The sequence below is a fragment of the Lissotriton helveticus genome, chromosome 6 (assembly GCF_964261635.1).
Source record: "Lissotriton helveticus chromosome 6, aLisHel1.1, whole genome shotgun sequence".
In the NCBI taxonomy this organism is placed as follows: domain Eukaryota; kingdom Metazoa; phylum Chordata; class Amphibia; order Caudata; family Salamandridae; genus Lissotriton; species Lissotriton helveticus.
The window spans coordinates 510003928-510022391 of record NC_136067.1 but is presented as its reverse complement, the minus strand read 5'-3'; the positions used below and the strand labels follow the sequence as shown (position 1 = coordinate 510022391).

Sequence of the window (18464 nt, the reverse complement as noted above, 5' to 3'; positions counted from 1 at the left end):
TATATGCTTATCAACAGCTTATTTTGTGGCTTTTTTGTGAATGTTGGATCACAGAATGTTGGGCTTCTTCTGTTCTGAATGAGAATCCATAGTCGGAATTAAAATGATAAAACCCAGTAGTTGAAAGAGGGAAATGCTCAAAGGCAATAAGAAAAAATGGAGGAACGATGTACTAATATACTAATGAACGAATAGGTGAAAATACCAATATTTGAATTTACATATACAGTCTTGATCAGAACGACAGTCATTTGCATTCCAAATCAACTTGTTCCCATCAGTGACATTACCAATAAATTAACATGCCCAGAGAAAGGCTCCAAATTCAAATATCAAAGTTTGAATTTATTTGTTTACATGCCTTTCATTTAGTTTTGGAATTTAAATAAAAAAAGTCAAATAAAAGTACACGAAGTGTTAACAAAATGAATATCAACTGTTCTGTGGCTCGTTTAAATAAATAAAGTTATTCTGTCAAAAGTTGAACTGCAGGTTTTAAGAGCCCTTTGTAAACATTTTTAAGATATTTTCAACACAGGCTGGTGATTTTTACAGTACTGCAGGTACTACCTTCCCTTATTGAACAATTGTGTAACTGTAGTAAAAATGCACTGTAAGAACTAGAGGTCGTTTGCATCATTAGAATTAATACAGCGATGTCATAACATAGTCATATTTTCCTTTTCACACATTTTCACAGGAAAGAATGAGCACTCAGACATATTTGTTTTCAGCTGCAATAACATTCATCGATTCGCAAAGCAGCACTTGCGGGAATGTCTTTCCATGTTCGTGTGGAATGGTCGGTCCTGTTGTACATCAGCTCGCTCATTTGGTCTTGCCCTGCTAGCCACAAACTCATTACACTGAGAGCTCTCCTGATCGTTCCATAACATTGGGGGAACCCAGGGCCAAAATGAGTTCATAGTTCACTGCATTACCAGTTGTGAATAGCTCCACTGCCATTCACAGGGAGGGTGTTTATGCTGGTCAGTACCACATGCTCTGAGAGTCTTGAAATGTTGTCAAAGTTGCTAGTCTGGGTTGTCAGTGACTTCCGGCTTTCTGTGCTCGCACGTCCTCTGTTAAGTCCTTTATCTTGATGATGGTGAACTCCAGGGCAACAACAAGAAAATGCTGCTTTGAATTCCTCTCTAAATTTCCCTGCAATTACAAAAAGCAAGACAGAGAGACCAGTTTAATTTTAGTTTTTTTACCTGGCGGGTAGTACATTATCAATCAGAAAATGACAAACATCAAATTAAATGATAGGGACTCCGTCGTTTTGGGATAGGCTCTGATCAACGAACCCTTTAATATGATAAAGGATAAGAGAGATTGTACAAATAATGCATTCAATACAGTCAAAAATAACCTGGTGATATTTAAAAGCTAGGAAATGAATTTTAGTAAACAATAAACAACACAGGGGCATATTATCAAGAAACGGCGTTAACATTATCGCCGCTTTAGCGGCAGTTTTCTTCCGCTAAAGCGGCGATAATGTTAAGGCCGTGCTTGATAATATGTCCCACAGTTTCCTAGCATGGCAAAAAGGAGTTGCACTTTTATAAAACTGTGGAAATAATTCACAAATCTTTGTCTAGGAGTAGCTTTCTGGTACGTGCCTATAGTCCTAGGTGCAATTTACTCATGTATTTCAGGGAATAACACAGGCTTAATCACGGTACAAAACTTTGTGAATCATAAAAGTGTTTATGTCGTCTGGAGTAAAACTGAATTATTTTATGGTTGGACTGAATGCCAACAACTGACACGCCTTCCCCAATTGTGTTCCTTTTAACGACCTATCAACAGAGAAACACGCTGTAAGTTCAACAAAGGAGCAACACAAGCCATGGAGGAAATCGTTTGATTTAAATACTGAAGTCAGACTTCAAATACAGGTTGAATGTCATCGACTAAAAGAAGTTGAACAATGGAGTAATGAGGCTGCTGAAAGAGTTTGAATCTGTAGTCCATGAAATCAAAGACTTGTGTAACAAGCTCTAGATCAATGGTGTCTCTGAAAACAAAAGATGCAATTAACCCAAAAGGTATTTTTTGTTTCACAACTAATGCATTGACCACTCACCAGTTTTGAATGAACAAAGAGCTCACGGATCGGGCTGAAAGGCACTTCAAAACAAGTTACCAAACCAAGGAACATATATACAAATCCATGTTGCGATTTTTTCTAATAGTAACACTGGTTCCAGTAAGGAACATGGACTGTCTAAAAAAAGTTTCCAGTTTGGGAATGCCAACATCGGGATTATTGTTTGTTCCTCTGTGCAGTCCACCCTGTGTTTTTAGCCTATCACAGGGTTTGGCAAAGAGCAAACTGCTTGATAAATATTCATTAGGGGCCCGATTCATAGAATGAACTTAAGACTAAATCCTAAACTTACTGCTATTTGGTATTCACAGAATGCACTTACTACTTTCGGGATTCACAGAGTGAACTTACTACTTTCGGTATTCACAGAATTGATTTAAGACTACTAACTCTAAGCCCGAACTCGGGCCGGAAATTCCGGCACGGAGTCGAGGTTCCGGCTTGGGGGTGGAGCTTCCGGCCCGGAGTCGGAGCTTGCGGCCCAGAGGTGGAGATTTCAGCCATGGCTAAATTCCCCACCTCCGAGCGGAAGCTCCACCTCCAAGCCGCAAGCTCTGCCTCCGGGCCGGAAGCTCCGCCCCCAAGCCAGAAGCTCCGCCTCCGGGCCGGAATTTCCGGCCCGAGTTCGGACTTAGAGTTAGTAGTCTTAAATTATTCTGTGAATCCCGAGAGTAGTAAGTTCACTCTGTGAATCCCGAAAGTAGTAAGTGCATTCTGTGAATACCAAATAGTAGTAAGTTTAGTATTTAGTCTTAAATTCATTCTGTGAATCGGGCCCTAGGTTGTTGTGCAAATGGAAGTTTTATGATTGACCTACTAGTATGTAGGCCGCATTGCAAATTAAAGACTAGAGGCAAAAGGTTTGCACACAATTTGCAACCAATTTTTGTGACCAGTCTTTTCGTACATTTGTCCCCAAGTAAAATAATATTCTGCTTACTACATTAAACGCAAGTCATAAAAGTGCTTACATTTGTGATGTAGGAAAACAACTTTCTTCAGAACAGCCATCACATTTATATAATTCTAGAATAGATTTTATAAGATCCACATATTACATCATTAAGATGTTAAAATGCATACAATAACTGTGCAATCAGAGAAACTGCGAGTTACAAAAATGCTAGTTTGAAAATGCAGGTTACAGTCGACCTTATATTAACAGATATCCTCAATTTGTTCAGAAGTGAGTGCATATTCCTTCCTATAAATAGCAGCGGGAGAATGGCATTGGTTGCCATTATTAGACATTATTTAATTTTTTTTTGTCTGCAGAGTCTGAACTCCAAAATGTCTGCTCATAGAAATTGAGGGCAGAGCACTGCCTTTTCTTTAATAAAAATGGGGCATACAATCAGCTTAAATTAGGCTTCTTTTAAGAAAGAAGCTCTTCTTTAAGAATGACTATCAAGATCACATTGGGACGGTAAACAGACATAATATCGATGCAAAAATATCGACTGGACATAATATCGAGGTAAAAATATAGACTAGACAAAATATCGACCAGACATAATATAGACTACAAAAATATCGAGTACTATCGATATTAATAGCCAAAATATCGAATCAAAAATATAGACTAGACATAATATCGACTAGATAGAATATAGACAACAAAAATATCGAAAAAAAGGTACGTTTTTAATAATTTGTAATAATTGTGTAATATAAATCAGTAGCGGGTTGTGGGTTTATAGGGGAATTGGGTGGGAAGTAATTTAATTATAATTAATTAAATCTGTAATATAATTGTAATTGTTAATTAATTATTAATTGTTAATTAATTAAAATATAATTGGTAATTAATAATAATTGATTAATTGATCAATAATTACATTTTCGTAAAATATTTTCTGTAGCGGGTTGTGGGTTTATAGGGGAATAGGGTGGGAAGTAATTTAAATATAATTAAATAATTATGTAAAATAATTATAATCGTTAATTAATTATTAATTGGTAAATAATTAAAATTCAATTGGTAATTAATTATAATTGAATAATTGATAAATCATTATTTTCTACTAAATTATTTTTTGTAGCGGGTTGTGGGTTTATAGGGGAATAGGGTGGGAAGTAATTTATTTATAATTAATTAATTATGTCCATTAATAATAATTGTTAATTAATTATTAATTGGTAATTAAATAAAATATAATTGGTAATTAATTATAAATATTTAATTGATAAATAATTAATATTTAGTAAATTATTTTCTGTAGTGGGTTGTGAGTTTATAGGGGGATAGGGTGGGAAGTAATTTAATAATAATTAATTAAGTTAATTAATTAAAATTGTTAATTAATTAATAATTGTCCATTAAATAAAATGTAATTGGTAAATAAAAGTAATAGGTATTGGGAATTAAATTTAATTGGTAATAACATTTCTATTAATTATATTTATTTATGATTTTTTTACTTTTGCTACTGTTGCACTCACTGGAGTGGGAATAGTAATTTTTACCCCTATGCTATCCATCGTTTTCCCTACTGTTGCACCCACTGGAGTGGGATTAGTAATCTTTACCCCTACGCTATCCAGCGCTTTCCCTACTGTTGCACCCACTGGAGTGGCAATAGTAAATTTAATCCCTACGCTATCCAGCGCTTTCCCTACTGTTGCACCCACTGGAGTGGGAATAGTAATCTTTACCCCTACGCTATCCAGCGCTTTCCCTACTGTTGCACCCACTGGAGTGGGAATAGTAATTTTAACCCCTACGCTATCCAACGCTTTCCCTACTGTTGCACCCACTGGAGTGGGAATAGTAATTTTAACCCCTACGCTATCCAGTGCTTTCCCTACTGTTGCACCCACTGGAGTGGGAATAGTAATTTTAACCCCTACGCTATCCAGCGCTTTCCCTACTGTTGCACCCACTGGAGTGGGAATAGTAATCTTTACCCCTACGCTATCCAGCGCTTTTCCTACTGTTGCACCCACTGGAGTGGGAATAGTAATTTTTACCCCTACGCTATCCAACGCTTTCCCTACTGTTGCTCCCACTGGAGTGGGAATAGTAATTTTAACCCCTACGCTATCCAGCGCTTTCCCTACTGTTGCACCCACTGGAGTGGGAATAGTAATTTTAACCCCTACGCTATCCAACGCTTTCCCTACTGTTGCACCCACTGGAGTGGGAATAGTAATTTTAACCCCTACGCTATCCAGCGCTTTCCCTACTGTTGCACACACTGGAGTGGGAATAGTAATTTTAACCCCTACGCTATCCAACGCTTTCCCTACTGTTGCACCCACTGGAGTGGGAATAGTAATTTTAACCCCTACGCTATCCAGCGCTTTCCCTACTGTTGCACCCACTGGAGTGAGATAAGTAATCTTTACCCCTACGCTATCCAGCGCTTTCCCTACTGTTGCACCCACTGGAGTGGGAATAGTAATTTTAACCCCAACGCTATCCAGCGCTTTCCCTACTGTTGCACCCACTGGAGTGGGAATAGTAATCTTTACCCCTACGCTATCCAGCGCTTTCCCTACTGTTGCACCCACTGGAGTGGGAATTGTAATTTTAACCCCTACGCTATCCAACGCTTTCCCTACTGTTGCACCCACTGGAGTGGGAATTGTACATTTTACCCCTACGCTATCCAACGCTTTTGCTACTGTTGAACTCACTAGAGTTGTTACAATAAATGTTAACCATTTTGCTATGCTACGGTAAAAATATTATATATGTTTATTTAATATGTTTATATATATATATATTCACTGAAAAAACCATAGGTTATAGACCATATATAGTTAGGAATTAGCATTTACAAAACCTTAAAAATTCACTGACAAAAACCATAGGTTATACACCATATATAGTTAGGAATTAGCATTTAAAAAACCTTATTTTACTCACACAAAACCAATGAAATTCCATATATAGTTAGTTGTACTAACTATATATCACGCACCCGCAATCCACTGCTGATGATGTCACATATTACATCATTCATGACATGGTCAGTGACATCACTGATGACATCACTGATGACATCTCAAATGACATCACTGATGACATCACTGATGACATCTCAAATGACATTACTGATGACATCACTGATAAAATCATTCATGTGATAATACGATGAACCTCTTCAGACTCTAATATAACCTTAGATACACTCAGTGTAAACACAGACTCACAGATTGTCACTCATCCATGAAGTTACACACACACCTAGACAGTCATGCAAACAATCAATCACACCTCCGTTTCCTTAACTATACAGTTAAACACACCTTACTTATTCAAACATATACTAAAACATATTTACTCACTTATACAATCCTGGATACAAGTTCACAATGATCCATACAGCCACTCACACATTCACTGGCTCTTATGCACAGTTATTTATAAATGTCAACTCTCACATGTACTGTATTTTACATATGTACTTAATTTGACATGTAGCACTGAGATATCTATTCACTCACCAATACAGTCATGCACACAGTCAACCGCCCATACAGCTGTTTCCAACATGCACTTTTGAATCCATACATCTATGCACAGAGTCATACACTTCCCAGCCACCCACACACACACTCAGTCTCCCATACAAATGCTTGTGCAACCAATCAATAACCTATATAGTTACTCATATAGCTACTGATCAACACATGCAGCAGTTTACAGAACAACAGACATAATGATGCACAAATTAAGACAGTTTAGTCACTAACCCATGCACTCAGTGAGACACATTTAATCACTCACTCATACATTCAGTCATGCACCTACTAAATCCTTCGTCCAGACACTTATACATCGACTCATTCATAAATATGTAAGACATATTTTAACTTTACAGAAAAATACAGTCACTGGATTTTGTCATCAGTGATGTCATCAGTGATGTCATTTGAGATGTCATCAGTGATGTCATCAGTGATGTCACTGACCATGTCATGAATGATGTAATATGTGACATCATCAGCAGTGGATTGCGGGTGCGTGATATATAGTTAGTACAACTAACTATATATGGAATTTCATTGGTTTTGTGTGAGTAAAATAAGGTTTTTTAAATGCTAATTCCTAACTATATATGGTGTATAACCTATGGTTTTTGTCAGTGAATTTTTAAGGTTTTGTAAATGCTAATTCCTAACTATATATGGTCTATAACCTATGGTTTTTTCAGTGAATTTCATTGGTTTTTTAATAGCTAATATCAAAACCTTTACAATGTATTATTCTTTAAAAAGAAAAATATTTTTTACATGTTTTTTATACAATTTTTTTTAAATTTTTTTTTGTTTCGCTCCCAGTACGCGTACCGGTTAGCTTCCCGTTAGCTCAATCCGGAGGCGCGACCCGGTACGCGAACTGGTAAACGTTCCTTTTGCGCACCTCTCGCGTTACAAAACAACATCGTGACGCTTCGCGTCAGCATGACGTTTCGCGTTCTCGCGTAATACGTCATATTACGTGCTACGTTCGCGTACCCGGAAGCGCAGCGGTACGCGAACCGGAAGCGATCCGCGGCGCGGCGCCGACCGCGTAACGTAAACATAGCAGGTCATGTGACTCGGTAATAACACTTTTCATTGGTTCATTTCACTTTTGGTTTCCTAATGATGTAATACAAGGTCATGTGATCTAAAATGGACACTTTTCATTGGTTTAGAACTTTTGTTTTTCCCAAATGATGAAAACCCCTCCTTCTTTCATCACTCTGACTTTCATCTTGGTGAGAGAAAGACCCTTTATTGAGACTTTGAGATGGCTTCATTAGTAGCTTCAGCTGGTGCTAGCCCACCACCTCCACCAAATCCAAGAAAGAGAGGACCACCTGCAGAAGTAATTTTGCAAGAAGAGGAAGAACAGGAAGAGGAGGAAGAGGAGGAAGAGGAGGAAGAGCATGAGTTTTTGCCAGAGGAGCCCAGGAGGTACAATCGAAAGGAGAATTACATCTGGCAATTCTACAGAATTCCTGAGGGGCAAAAGAAAGTGAATGCACGTTACGTGTTTTGCCGCATATGCGGTGATAGATTGTCAAGGGGCACTGATAAAAAATACAGTTATGGCAATCATACTATGCATCGGCATATGAGTAGGTGGCACCCAAATAATTATAGTGCTGCCCAGCTACGTGACGAACAACAAAATCCCCTCCCAATGGCAAGAAGATCGGTGGTTCCAGAGGTGTCGGGACCAGAGGCGAGGGAGATGATCGCAAACATCCAAATGTTGTTTGGGCACGTAAAGCAAGTGTGCGTGGAATGTGGCACTTTCATCTGCTACAGAGAAAGTAGCATCACTTTGATTTTGCGAGCAATTCAAAATCATATTAATGTTTGTACGAAACGCACCAAAAAATAAATTCTTTTTTTTTTTTTTGCTCCTGTTGAGCCCTTTATAATGGATCGTTTTTGTTTCCCCCCCCCCCCAAAAAAACCAAAACATTTTTAAAAACGTTCAGAAAATACAAAAAAAGTAAAAAAATGTTCAAAAAATACTAAAAAAAATATAAAACAACAAAAACATTAAAAAAAAAGTTCTTTTCAGAACTAACTCCCCATTATAAAAAAATTGGTAGAATATTTGGAACTCTGCCAACCTCTATTTCTCTTAGTTCGCTCCCGGAGCGCTACCCGGTACGCGTACCGGAAGCTAACCAAAAAAAAATATTTTTAAAAAAAAAGAACAGTAAGTATAAGGTAAGCAAACAGACAGTTATGTTAAAAGAAAGACAGCTCTAGGGAGTAAACTAAGGATACTGTTACCTACAATCCACTGCTGATGATGTCACATATTACATCATTCATGACATGGTCAGTAACATCAACAGCAGTGGATTGTAGGTAACAGTATCCTTAGTTTACTCCCTATAGCTGTCTTTCTTTTAACATAACTGTCTATTTCCTTCCCTTATAGTTACTGTTCTTTTTTAAAAAACATTTTTTTGATCAGTCATAAACAGTGACATTAATAGAAACAGAGAGAGTGAACAAGAGTGAAGAACTATGGTCCTCCTCAGCCACCCTCAGAAAACCAAGGGGGTCAAGATACATCTACCGTGCCCCCTTCTACCCATTCTGAACATTATTTGCCCTCCATCTTGTATCTTGATTCGACCGAAACACAAAATGGTGGACTGCCATAACGCTGCTGGTTTGCGAACCGGGCAACTTCCCGGGAAGCGGTCCAAAAAAAAAAAAGTTGGGAAAGTAATTCACAGACACTAAGAGTAATAGAGATGGAGTGAGTGAACAAGACTGAGGAACTATGAGAACAGAGGGACTGAGAAAAAGAGTGGAAGGAGTTGAGTAAATAGGTAATAGAGAAAGGAATGAGGAAAGTAGCAAAGGCAGGAAACTGAGGATTAAAGAAGTGAAGCAGTGGATCTAATAGTAGGTGAATGTGATAGAAATGTAACGAAAAGAGTACAACTATTCACCTTGTAATTGCCGTTAAATTAATCACATTTTATTTCTATACTTTCAATCTGTGAAAGAGAGAACCAACATTTGAAAAAAATTAAAATATGTATTTAAAAATTACAAAAGACAAGGGAAAATATTGAAGGACAAATAGTTTTTCAACAACTTTGACACTGACAGAAGCTTCTGCTTCTCCAGGTCCTCTACACAATCCTAAAGATATACATTTTAAACTAACAGTATCTTGATGCAGATGAAGTGAGGCCTATCTTAAAACATGGTGCATCTTTTGCATTGCTCTTGTTTCAGAAAAGTGTCGCTTCAGTATGCCAATAACATGTCTCCTATCCAGAGATTTGTTTGAGGTGAAGCCTACTCAGAGTTCAAGATGAGATTTACACTTGTTGAAGTGTACAGAGGAGATAATATCTGTGAAAGTCTACTAATGAAGTGAGTCATGTCCACTGCACTCTTCAACAAAGTAGAAACCTCCTATGTTTCCCTGGACAGACCTAAACTTGATCTGCACAATGTGATTCGTAATGATAGGAAACACAGGTGATGTAATTGAAATATGTGCAATTTATTTTGCTCATTTCACAATCACATCACTTGTGTTTCCTTTGCTTAGGTATCTCATTGTGCAGATGTAGTCCAGCATATGAAAGAATACGTAGAAGTGCAGCACTGCATACAATAAATTTAACACTTACAGAAAACTCACCTTCTCCATGCCTCCTACACAGTTCTACATATACATCATAAATGCAAACAGTACAGAATTAATTATACATGTTAAATGGTTTATTTTTGCTGTTCTCAGAATGTATCAAAATTCACTAAAAACAGTGACTTGAAGGTATTCATCATGTAACAGCGGGGAAAAAAAAACACAATCAAAATGATTGTGTTTAAAAAACCCATACAACATCAGAAATTAAAATTCAGAACTCCTTAAAGTTAACTTACTTTCCATGACGTCCAAGGATGTCCTATGAACAGCTTACACTCTTTTGTGCTGTTATTACTTTCAGCCCGCCACTTTCTGAAAGAAAACCTCCATCGTTTTTAAAAACACGTTACATGCAATAAATGACTTCTTGCTCTCTACCACTATTTTCCACAAGGCCAAATCTAGTCAGAGATATTTATAACTCTTGGATTTCTTGTAAGCCAATCCCATCATTTGGCATTTCCGCAACTTTCAGAATTAAAATGTTGAAGATCATTTTCACAATCCTGGAATAGTAATATCTTCCCCTTCTTGCTCAGTCATGTTCTACATTTCCTATGACACTGATACTGCTTAATATGAAGCAGACTTACACTACCTCTATGAGTACTACAATTATTTAATTCTCTACATCACTTTTAATCACAAAGCAATGTAAAACAGTAGACAGCATTGCAGACTTACATTCCCTCTACTCCATGTTTTGATTGGCTGCTTCAATTAGCTTATGAAAAGAAACAGTTTTTCTGAACTCATTTAAAGTGCACATACATCTCCATGATGTCCAATCCTATGATTAGAAGTTATGTCTCTGAACTACACTTATCCTCAAGGCCAAATTGTGTAGGAGCCATTAGAACTTCTTGAAATTCCACAGATCATATCCCGAGATTATTTTCCTAAAATTTTGGTTTTAAAAACACCAGGTAAGAGTTTTTAAGGTCATACGGCAATTTTTTTTTGAAAATTAAAACAGAATCATTGCAGAATGACCAGCCATTTCTAGACTTTAAATAAGCTGTGTAATGTCCTGATGATATTGAAGGGCCGTAATGATATATAATTGCTGTAGTTACAAAAGTCCTTCCTGATATTGACAACTGCGAAGCTACAAAATTTTTTATTAAAGTTGTCAATTTTGTTCCATCAGGCCTACATCGTTGGAACATTAAAATGACGTACTGGCCATATGTTCGTATAAATAATGTGGACATCATTTCAGATTTACATTGGCTACACTCCATGTTGTGATTAGCAGCTTTTACTAGCTTATTAAAGGAGACTGATTTACTGTCTGGCAAAGTTAAATATATAAATCTTTCTGAGTCTACACTAGTAGTACTTGATACCATACAGTTCTCGCAGTCATGCTGCCATTGATAAGAAAGCCCAAACAGCTGATCTACATCTACACCTTCAGCATGTAATACATCAAGCATATACATTAAAAACTCCTGACAATCTTGCTGAATATTTTGAGAGAATTGTGTTTGGCCTGAACATCTATCTAACAGATTTCTAATTTGAGACACACTTTCTATGTTTCTTCTATCAGTGGTACATTTCTCTAACACAGAATTTAACAAACTGCAAAATCTTTGATCAGAATTGACCACAATCTCTTCTTTTACATTTTTTAGAGAAAACAAAACATTAATTACTACATTAGCATAGCAGTTGACACCAGAACTGTTTTCAAACTGAAAACCAACAACATCTTCAACAGAATCCTCTTTGTTTCTGCTTGTAATTTTAGGTTCATTCACTTTTTGTCTTTTTGCTACAACCTCCCCAGTATTGTTCTCATTTCTTCGTTTCCGGCCTACCAGACGTTTCTCAAACAAAGGAAACTGAGGCAAATGTGGCGCATACTCTCTTCTTAACCTATTGTATTCCTTAACACAATCTAGATCTGCACAAATGTTTCTGACATCACACTCAATCAAGTACAATCCCGATAAAGTTCTAACTCGTGACAATGCCACATATGCCATACCCTCCTTGAACACAGAACTGCCAATATTCACCAATGCAGTGTCTACACTTAAACCTTGCGATTTATGAATTGTCACCGCATATGCCAAGCAAACAGGGAACTGCTTACGGCGAACATATAAGTCTTTTACAAGCAAAAATCTAGCAGAACAACGAGCAATTAGCTGTACTTCCTCAATGCCATCAAATTTAATTTTTAAAAATTCAATTCCATCTCTATTTCTGTATTTCACAAAATCAACAACATTACCCATTGATCCATTTACCAGACCTCTTTCAACATGTAAATTCCTTCTTAAAATTATACGGCAGTTCAAGCACACATTCAGAGTCTTTTCAAAACCTGCAGTTTTAGATATACTCTTCTCTAATGAATCCAATTTTGTTTTCAGATTCTCAGACAAAATAATTGTTGATCCCATATGCTCTACTCTATCAATAGCTTCCACTTTCACAATCTCTTGCTTTTCTAAATGCAACATTTTGTTGTTAAATTTGGCACATTCTGCAAGAGTTGGCATCAAACATATTCCAGATTTCTTATCAGTAATTTTCTGAAAAATATTCTCAGGCACAACATCTTGTTCTGGATATAAATTTGACAGTAATCGTGCATGTAAAGCTTCTTTCCCATGCTCGGTCACTTTTCCAATTCTAACATCTTGTAGAATAGTCTTGTAAACTTCATCCTTTGCCTGACGCATATTTTCATGCAGTTCAGCATAATTGAAGTTTAACCAGATATTGACGTTGCCAATGCTGCCTAGGCACTTCCTGGTATCTTCATGCGTGAGCATTTTGAACACAGGTTGCCCTTTCACTGGTGTCAGCTGCAGAAGATCTCCGAAAACAATGATGTGTTTGCCACCAAATAACACATCATACTCTGTTTTGAGAACTTCTTGCATCCTCAAATGCACAAAGGCAAGCATGACATTGGAAACCATGCTTACTTCGTCAATGATAAGAAGTTTCATTTTCCTCAAGATTCTTGAAACTTCAAAACAAGCATCTCCAGATAGCTTGTGATATTCTAATTTGTTGTCATGCTCCACTGGCAGCATCAGTAAACGATGTAAAGTAATCCCTTTAATATTATGTGCTGCCAGTCCAGTTGGAGCAGTGACAACACAAGACAGCGATGACTCTGTCCTTTCCTGCAAATAGCATGAAATTGCTTTAATGAGGAAACTTTTTCCAGTTCCCGCTTCTCCACTCACGTACAGTCGGACAGGCTTCAACGACGTACATGAGCACTCTTTCTTATCATGACTTAATCCATGATCAATTTGCATGGTAACTTCGTCATATATTTTCCTCTGCTCAACGTTGAGTTGCCTTTCCAACTCTTCTAAGTTAACCGCATCCTCTTGAGCATGTGCCATGGCTCTTTCCACCTCATTCATAGCAGTGGCAGCTTCATTTTCAATAAGAGGTCCTCCTAGTGGATCCTGACTCAATGAAGCAGAACTCTGACTGTCCTGAGAACTGTCTCTGGCAATCTCGGCTGCAATCGTTGCTTCCTGCTCAATTTCCGCATTCAACATTTCTACATATTTGGGAAAAGCAGGACATTCTATGGTCTCCTTGGCGGCATTGAAAGAGTCTTCGTAACAGAGGAAATCTCCAAGCAGTTCCTCTTCTGCACGCCAAGGCTTGAAAAGTTGCAAAAGTGCTAAATAGAAAAACTCCTTTTTTTCAGGAGATTCGCCACTCAATTTTCGATGGTTTATCAAGTGGCATTTTCTTTGCTTGACCAGACATCCCTCACTTCCTATTACAGCATACACTCCTTTCTCAGTATCTTCTTTGATGTTCCTCTTGAACATGTAATTTTGCAGAACCTCATACAGACAAACATTCTCTAGGTGACTGCTTCGATTTGGATAATATGTATCCAACATGTTTGTCTTCAAAATGTCGGTACTGTTTGGCTCCTTTTCCGCCAAATACTCAATTTCCCGCACAGGTTTGAGAACTCGATTACGCGTTGCAGCAAGACCAAGACTCGCCCAAACGATACTCCTGGACTTGGCATAGAGACTTGCTGAAGACAACCGGTCAGAACATTCGTACGCTCCGATTTCTCGATGCGACAACATCTTCAGACTGAAACTGTACAACTTCTTGCTGAGGCTCTTTTCATGGGAAATGTCCTCCCACATATCCTTCAATTCTGTCTTCTCTTTTTTGGTGATGTAAGACGTCACATACCGAGCCACAGCCATACAGTTATCAGCCACAAACTGTATATCCATGTTAGCATTCCACATGGACAAAATCACCGGGTTGTAGTCGTTGATGTACTTGGACTCTTCGTTCCTCTTCAAATTGTAAGTGTTTTTAGGTGATTTCTTCATCACATTATGTCGCAGCGAAGACATCAAACTGTTTACTCTTCCTTTAGAAATCACCGGTCGTGGAAAGCCGAAACGACATTTGGTGTAGAACTTGTCTTTGTTTCGGAATTTACGACGGCAGTACTTTCCACATCGATGGCTTTGGAAACGCAGAACTTTTTCTCTTAGGCTTTTCTTCTCCTTTGCGTTTGGAACAGCACACGTAGAATACTGTTGGATGAAACTCATCACTGAGTCTTCTGGATCCGTTCCAAATTTAGGTGCATCCTTGATCCACAGCAACATATGTATATGAGGAGCACCTCTTGCTTGGTACTCCTTTCTCCAGAAGAAATCCAACACCTCTCCAAGAGGTGGATTCTTCTTATTCATGATGAAAGACATCATAGCTTCAAATCTATGATTGAAGTACCTACATACATTGACTGGATCCAAAGAGCACAGTTCTCCGGGTGTCTTGAATTCGATGTTTTCTACGTTAGCATTTGCCTCTCGTAGAAATTGAAGTAAGTCTTCCCAGCCATACTCGGCACAACTCAGAGTGAGGAACCATGTGGGAGTACCTAAGTTCCTCAGCATACATTTTAAATCACCATGACGACGGTACCAGTACTCATTAGTACCACGCTGACACGCCATGAGATTAATCAGGTGAGAATCCAAAATACTATCTTGGACATTCACTTTATCCATAAAATCACTTGCCGAGATGTTTTGCATGTGTATACCACTTTTCAAGATGTGGTTCACTGCATATGACAGTCCAGACAGATCGCTTTCAAACAGGAGATGAAACAAATAAGGAATGCATTGTCGAAACCTAGCATCTCCTGCATACAATCGCAAAGTCCGGTATTCAGAAGCAGGAATTTGATGAGGTCGCTCATCATATCTTCCTCCCTGACCTGTTGGAAAAAGCTGTGGGAAACACCGAGCTTCCAAACTTTCCTCCCAAACACTAATGGGACTCCCTTTGGCTTGTTTCATTTGAAACAACTCAATAGCATTCCCCATGACTTCCTTTGAATGCAAAGGATGAACACTATAATGTTCATATATTTCCTCACTAGTAGAGGGTTCTACTTTCTCAATTTGACCAGCACACAAATCGCTATCCTCTTCCTCACTTACTTCCTCTTCTGCAACATATACATTCTTATAGTATTTATTATTTTTTTCAAATACAATGTTGCCTTTTTAACTTTCCTAACATCTACTAAATCTTGCCATATTTTCTTATTCTTTGTCGGAACCCCATTAACTAAGATAACCAGAGGTTCCTCTTCCACTTTTTCTACTCCAATTGTGTTAATGTTTTTCTTGAAATCTAGAGGCAAATAAACAACTCTTCCCTTTAATCCTCTCTGTAAATCTGATGGAGGCAATTTCCCTGTCTTTGGCTCCATTCTTACAATAGCCTGAAAGGGATGGATACTTTGAATCAAAATAGATTCATAAGTATTTAAGTCCTTCAATTCAGAAGGAATCTCAACCAATTCCAGATTATTATGAACTGCTCTAGCAGGCATCTGGTTTTGTTTTAATTTGTTACAACAATAAGTACACACACGTTGATCCAATCCCAAATCAAAACAATTTTCTACCATCAAGTATGTTGCAAAATCCTTCCATTCACTATTATTTTCCCTTTCACTTTTTGCATATAAATCCACTAACTTAGTCTGATTCTTATAATAAGTGCGTCTACAACACACACAAGTGAAATTAGGCCTCTCACTTGATTTCATGTCAAACGTCGCAATTTCCCTCTGGAAATTATCTGTACTGGAAACATGTACACTATCTTCCAAATGACCCTCTACTTGTTGCTCAATTTCAACATTCTCCTCTTTACTTCCAAAGTAACAAAACTCAATTTCTTCACATATATTCTTCACATCTATTTCAGAACCATGCAAAAGAGCAGCGCATAATTGTTTCAGCATAATTGCTGGACTCTTAGCATAATACAACAGTCTAACTAACTTCCTCACTTTGTTATGATGCACTGCTAGCATCCTGAAATGATGAAAAACACTCTGGCATACTCTCCTGGAAAGACAAGCCAGTGAATGACCATGCAAACCTGTCACTTCTCTCACTCTGCAAGGATCTAATTCTTGCAACAACCTTATTTTCTGCTTCAAACTTTTCTTGTTAAATGTCCGTACAAAATCACAAAGCAAATTGATGGAATCCTGTCGCACACTGCAAATACTACTACACTTCCAGGTGTACACAGGACCCTTAGCACGTCTTCCTAAAACCTCATTACCTAACAACTCTTCTGCCTCTGTTGTCACAAGTTTTTCTTTTTCAACTGGACAACCATCTTTCACTTCATAAGCACGACCACTGATGTCAACTGCATGCACCAAATCATTATCCTGGAAATAACTCTCTTCATTAAAAAATGCCTCACAGCTTGAACTATGTATCCATTCTCCAGAAAAAACTTCACAAAAATTACTACGATTAACTATTCTCTTCCATCTACTATTTCTTTTGAAATCAAAAATTGCCTTGTTTAGCTTCCTAATTCTATTGATTATCAAAATAAATAACTTACGTTTAATTTCAAAAGCCTGATCAATAACTTTCTCAACTTTTTTTTTTCTCCTATAAAAAACTAATTTCTGTTGACCTTTCTTAATATTTTTTAACAAATTGCCAATTATCCTGTTACGGAACATTCGTTTACGAATCTCCCTAAACTGTTGTTTCCTTCTACTATCATGCACAGATTTATCTCTTGCTCTAGCAGTAACATTTTCATTTGTCCTTTTCTTTCCATTTGATTTACTTCTCATGTTATGGATTGAAACATTTTCTGTACTAATATTTTTTTTATTAGAAATATTTCTTATGAAATATTTAGAGCTCTTACCCGGTGCTTTCTTCATGGCTTGAGAAATCTTTTTGTTAGAGGACTGCTGCGTTTTTTTTTTCTCCTGCTGTCTTTGACGTTTTGCAGCCTTTATCTCTCTTATTTTTGTAGGCATATTGAAATCTTGAAATGATCTGCAGTTGAATCTGAGGAAAAATATAATAAAAAATGTTATTAAACATTATTATCAAACAGTAAATCAGTAATAGTGATCAAAAACATAACACACTACTTGACATTTTAATTTGAAGATTTTTTAGTCATTGCCATTTTTACAATACAGAAATACCAGAAAAGAAATGACATTTATATTTATGTTACCTATGCTATTTTATATGTGAATCTGATCTAATTTTATGAGCATATTTTAATATTTTATTGAAGACACTACACATAACCTGTTTTTGAAGGTGTCTTTATTTTTAAATTAAACGGTTTACCTTTTTACTTTTTATTGATTATAAATTTTAAAAATAAATGTTTATAATTCCAAAGGCTCAAGCAGGTCAGCTTCCCATCCTATATCATATAATTCGGACAAATCTGCATCCTCATCACGCTCTTCTTCATCCTCAGGATTTAAATCATCCAATGGATCAACATCCACTGATGTTTCAATTACAAGTTCAATGATGAGGTCAAAATCAACTGATTGCAGATTGTCGCTCATGTTGAGGTTGTCTTTATCTTTAAAGAAAGATAACAACAATGAGATGTTGCAGAGTAAGAGACAAATCTCACAGATTATAATAGTAAAATTATTTAACAAGAGTAACATTTTGCAGCTATTATTTAGCCATGTCCAGCGATGCTGAGCAGGTGAAGCCTATGTCTAATTTTTCACTGAACAGGACTCATCTGTTCTTAACCTTGGATAAGCCTCAACGACTCTGTGTCCCCTGCACATACTCAAATGTTAAAGTGCAGATTTATATTAAATGGCACATCCCCAGGCATGCACCAGTT

General features: G+C 37.2%; 1 protein-coding gene across 1 annotated transcript in view; it reads right to left on the bottom strand.

Annotated features, from left to right (window-relative positions):
• Window positions 1–363: 363 nt before the first annotated feature.
• The window catches only part of HCRTR2 (hypocretin receptor 2), a 1670131-nt gene continuing 1652030 nt past the window's right edge, over window positions 364–18464 (bottom strand). Inside the window, exon 7 of the mRNA XM_078646799.1 lies at window positions 364–1164. Coding sequence (XP_078502925.1) covers window positions 938–1164 — 227 coding nt within the window. The 3' untranslated portion in view covers window positions 364–937. The remainder of the gene's footprint in view (window positions 1165–18464) is intronic.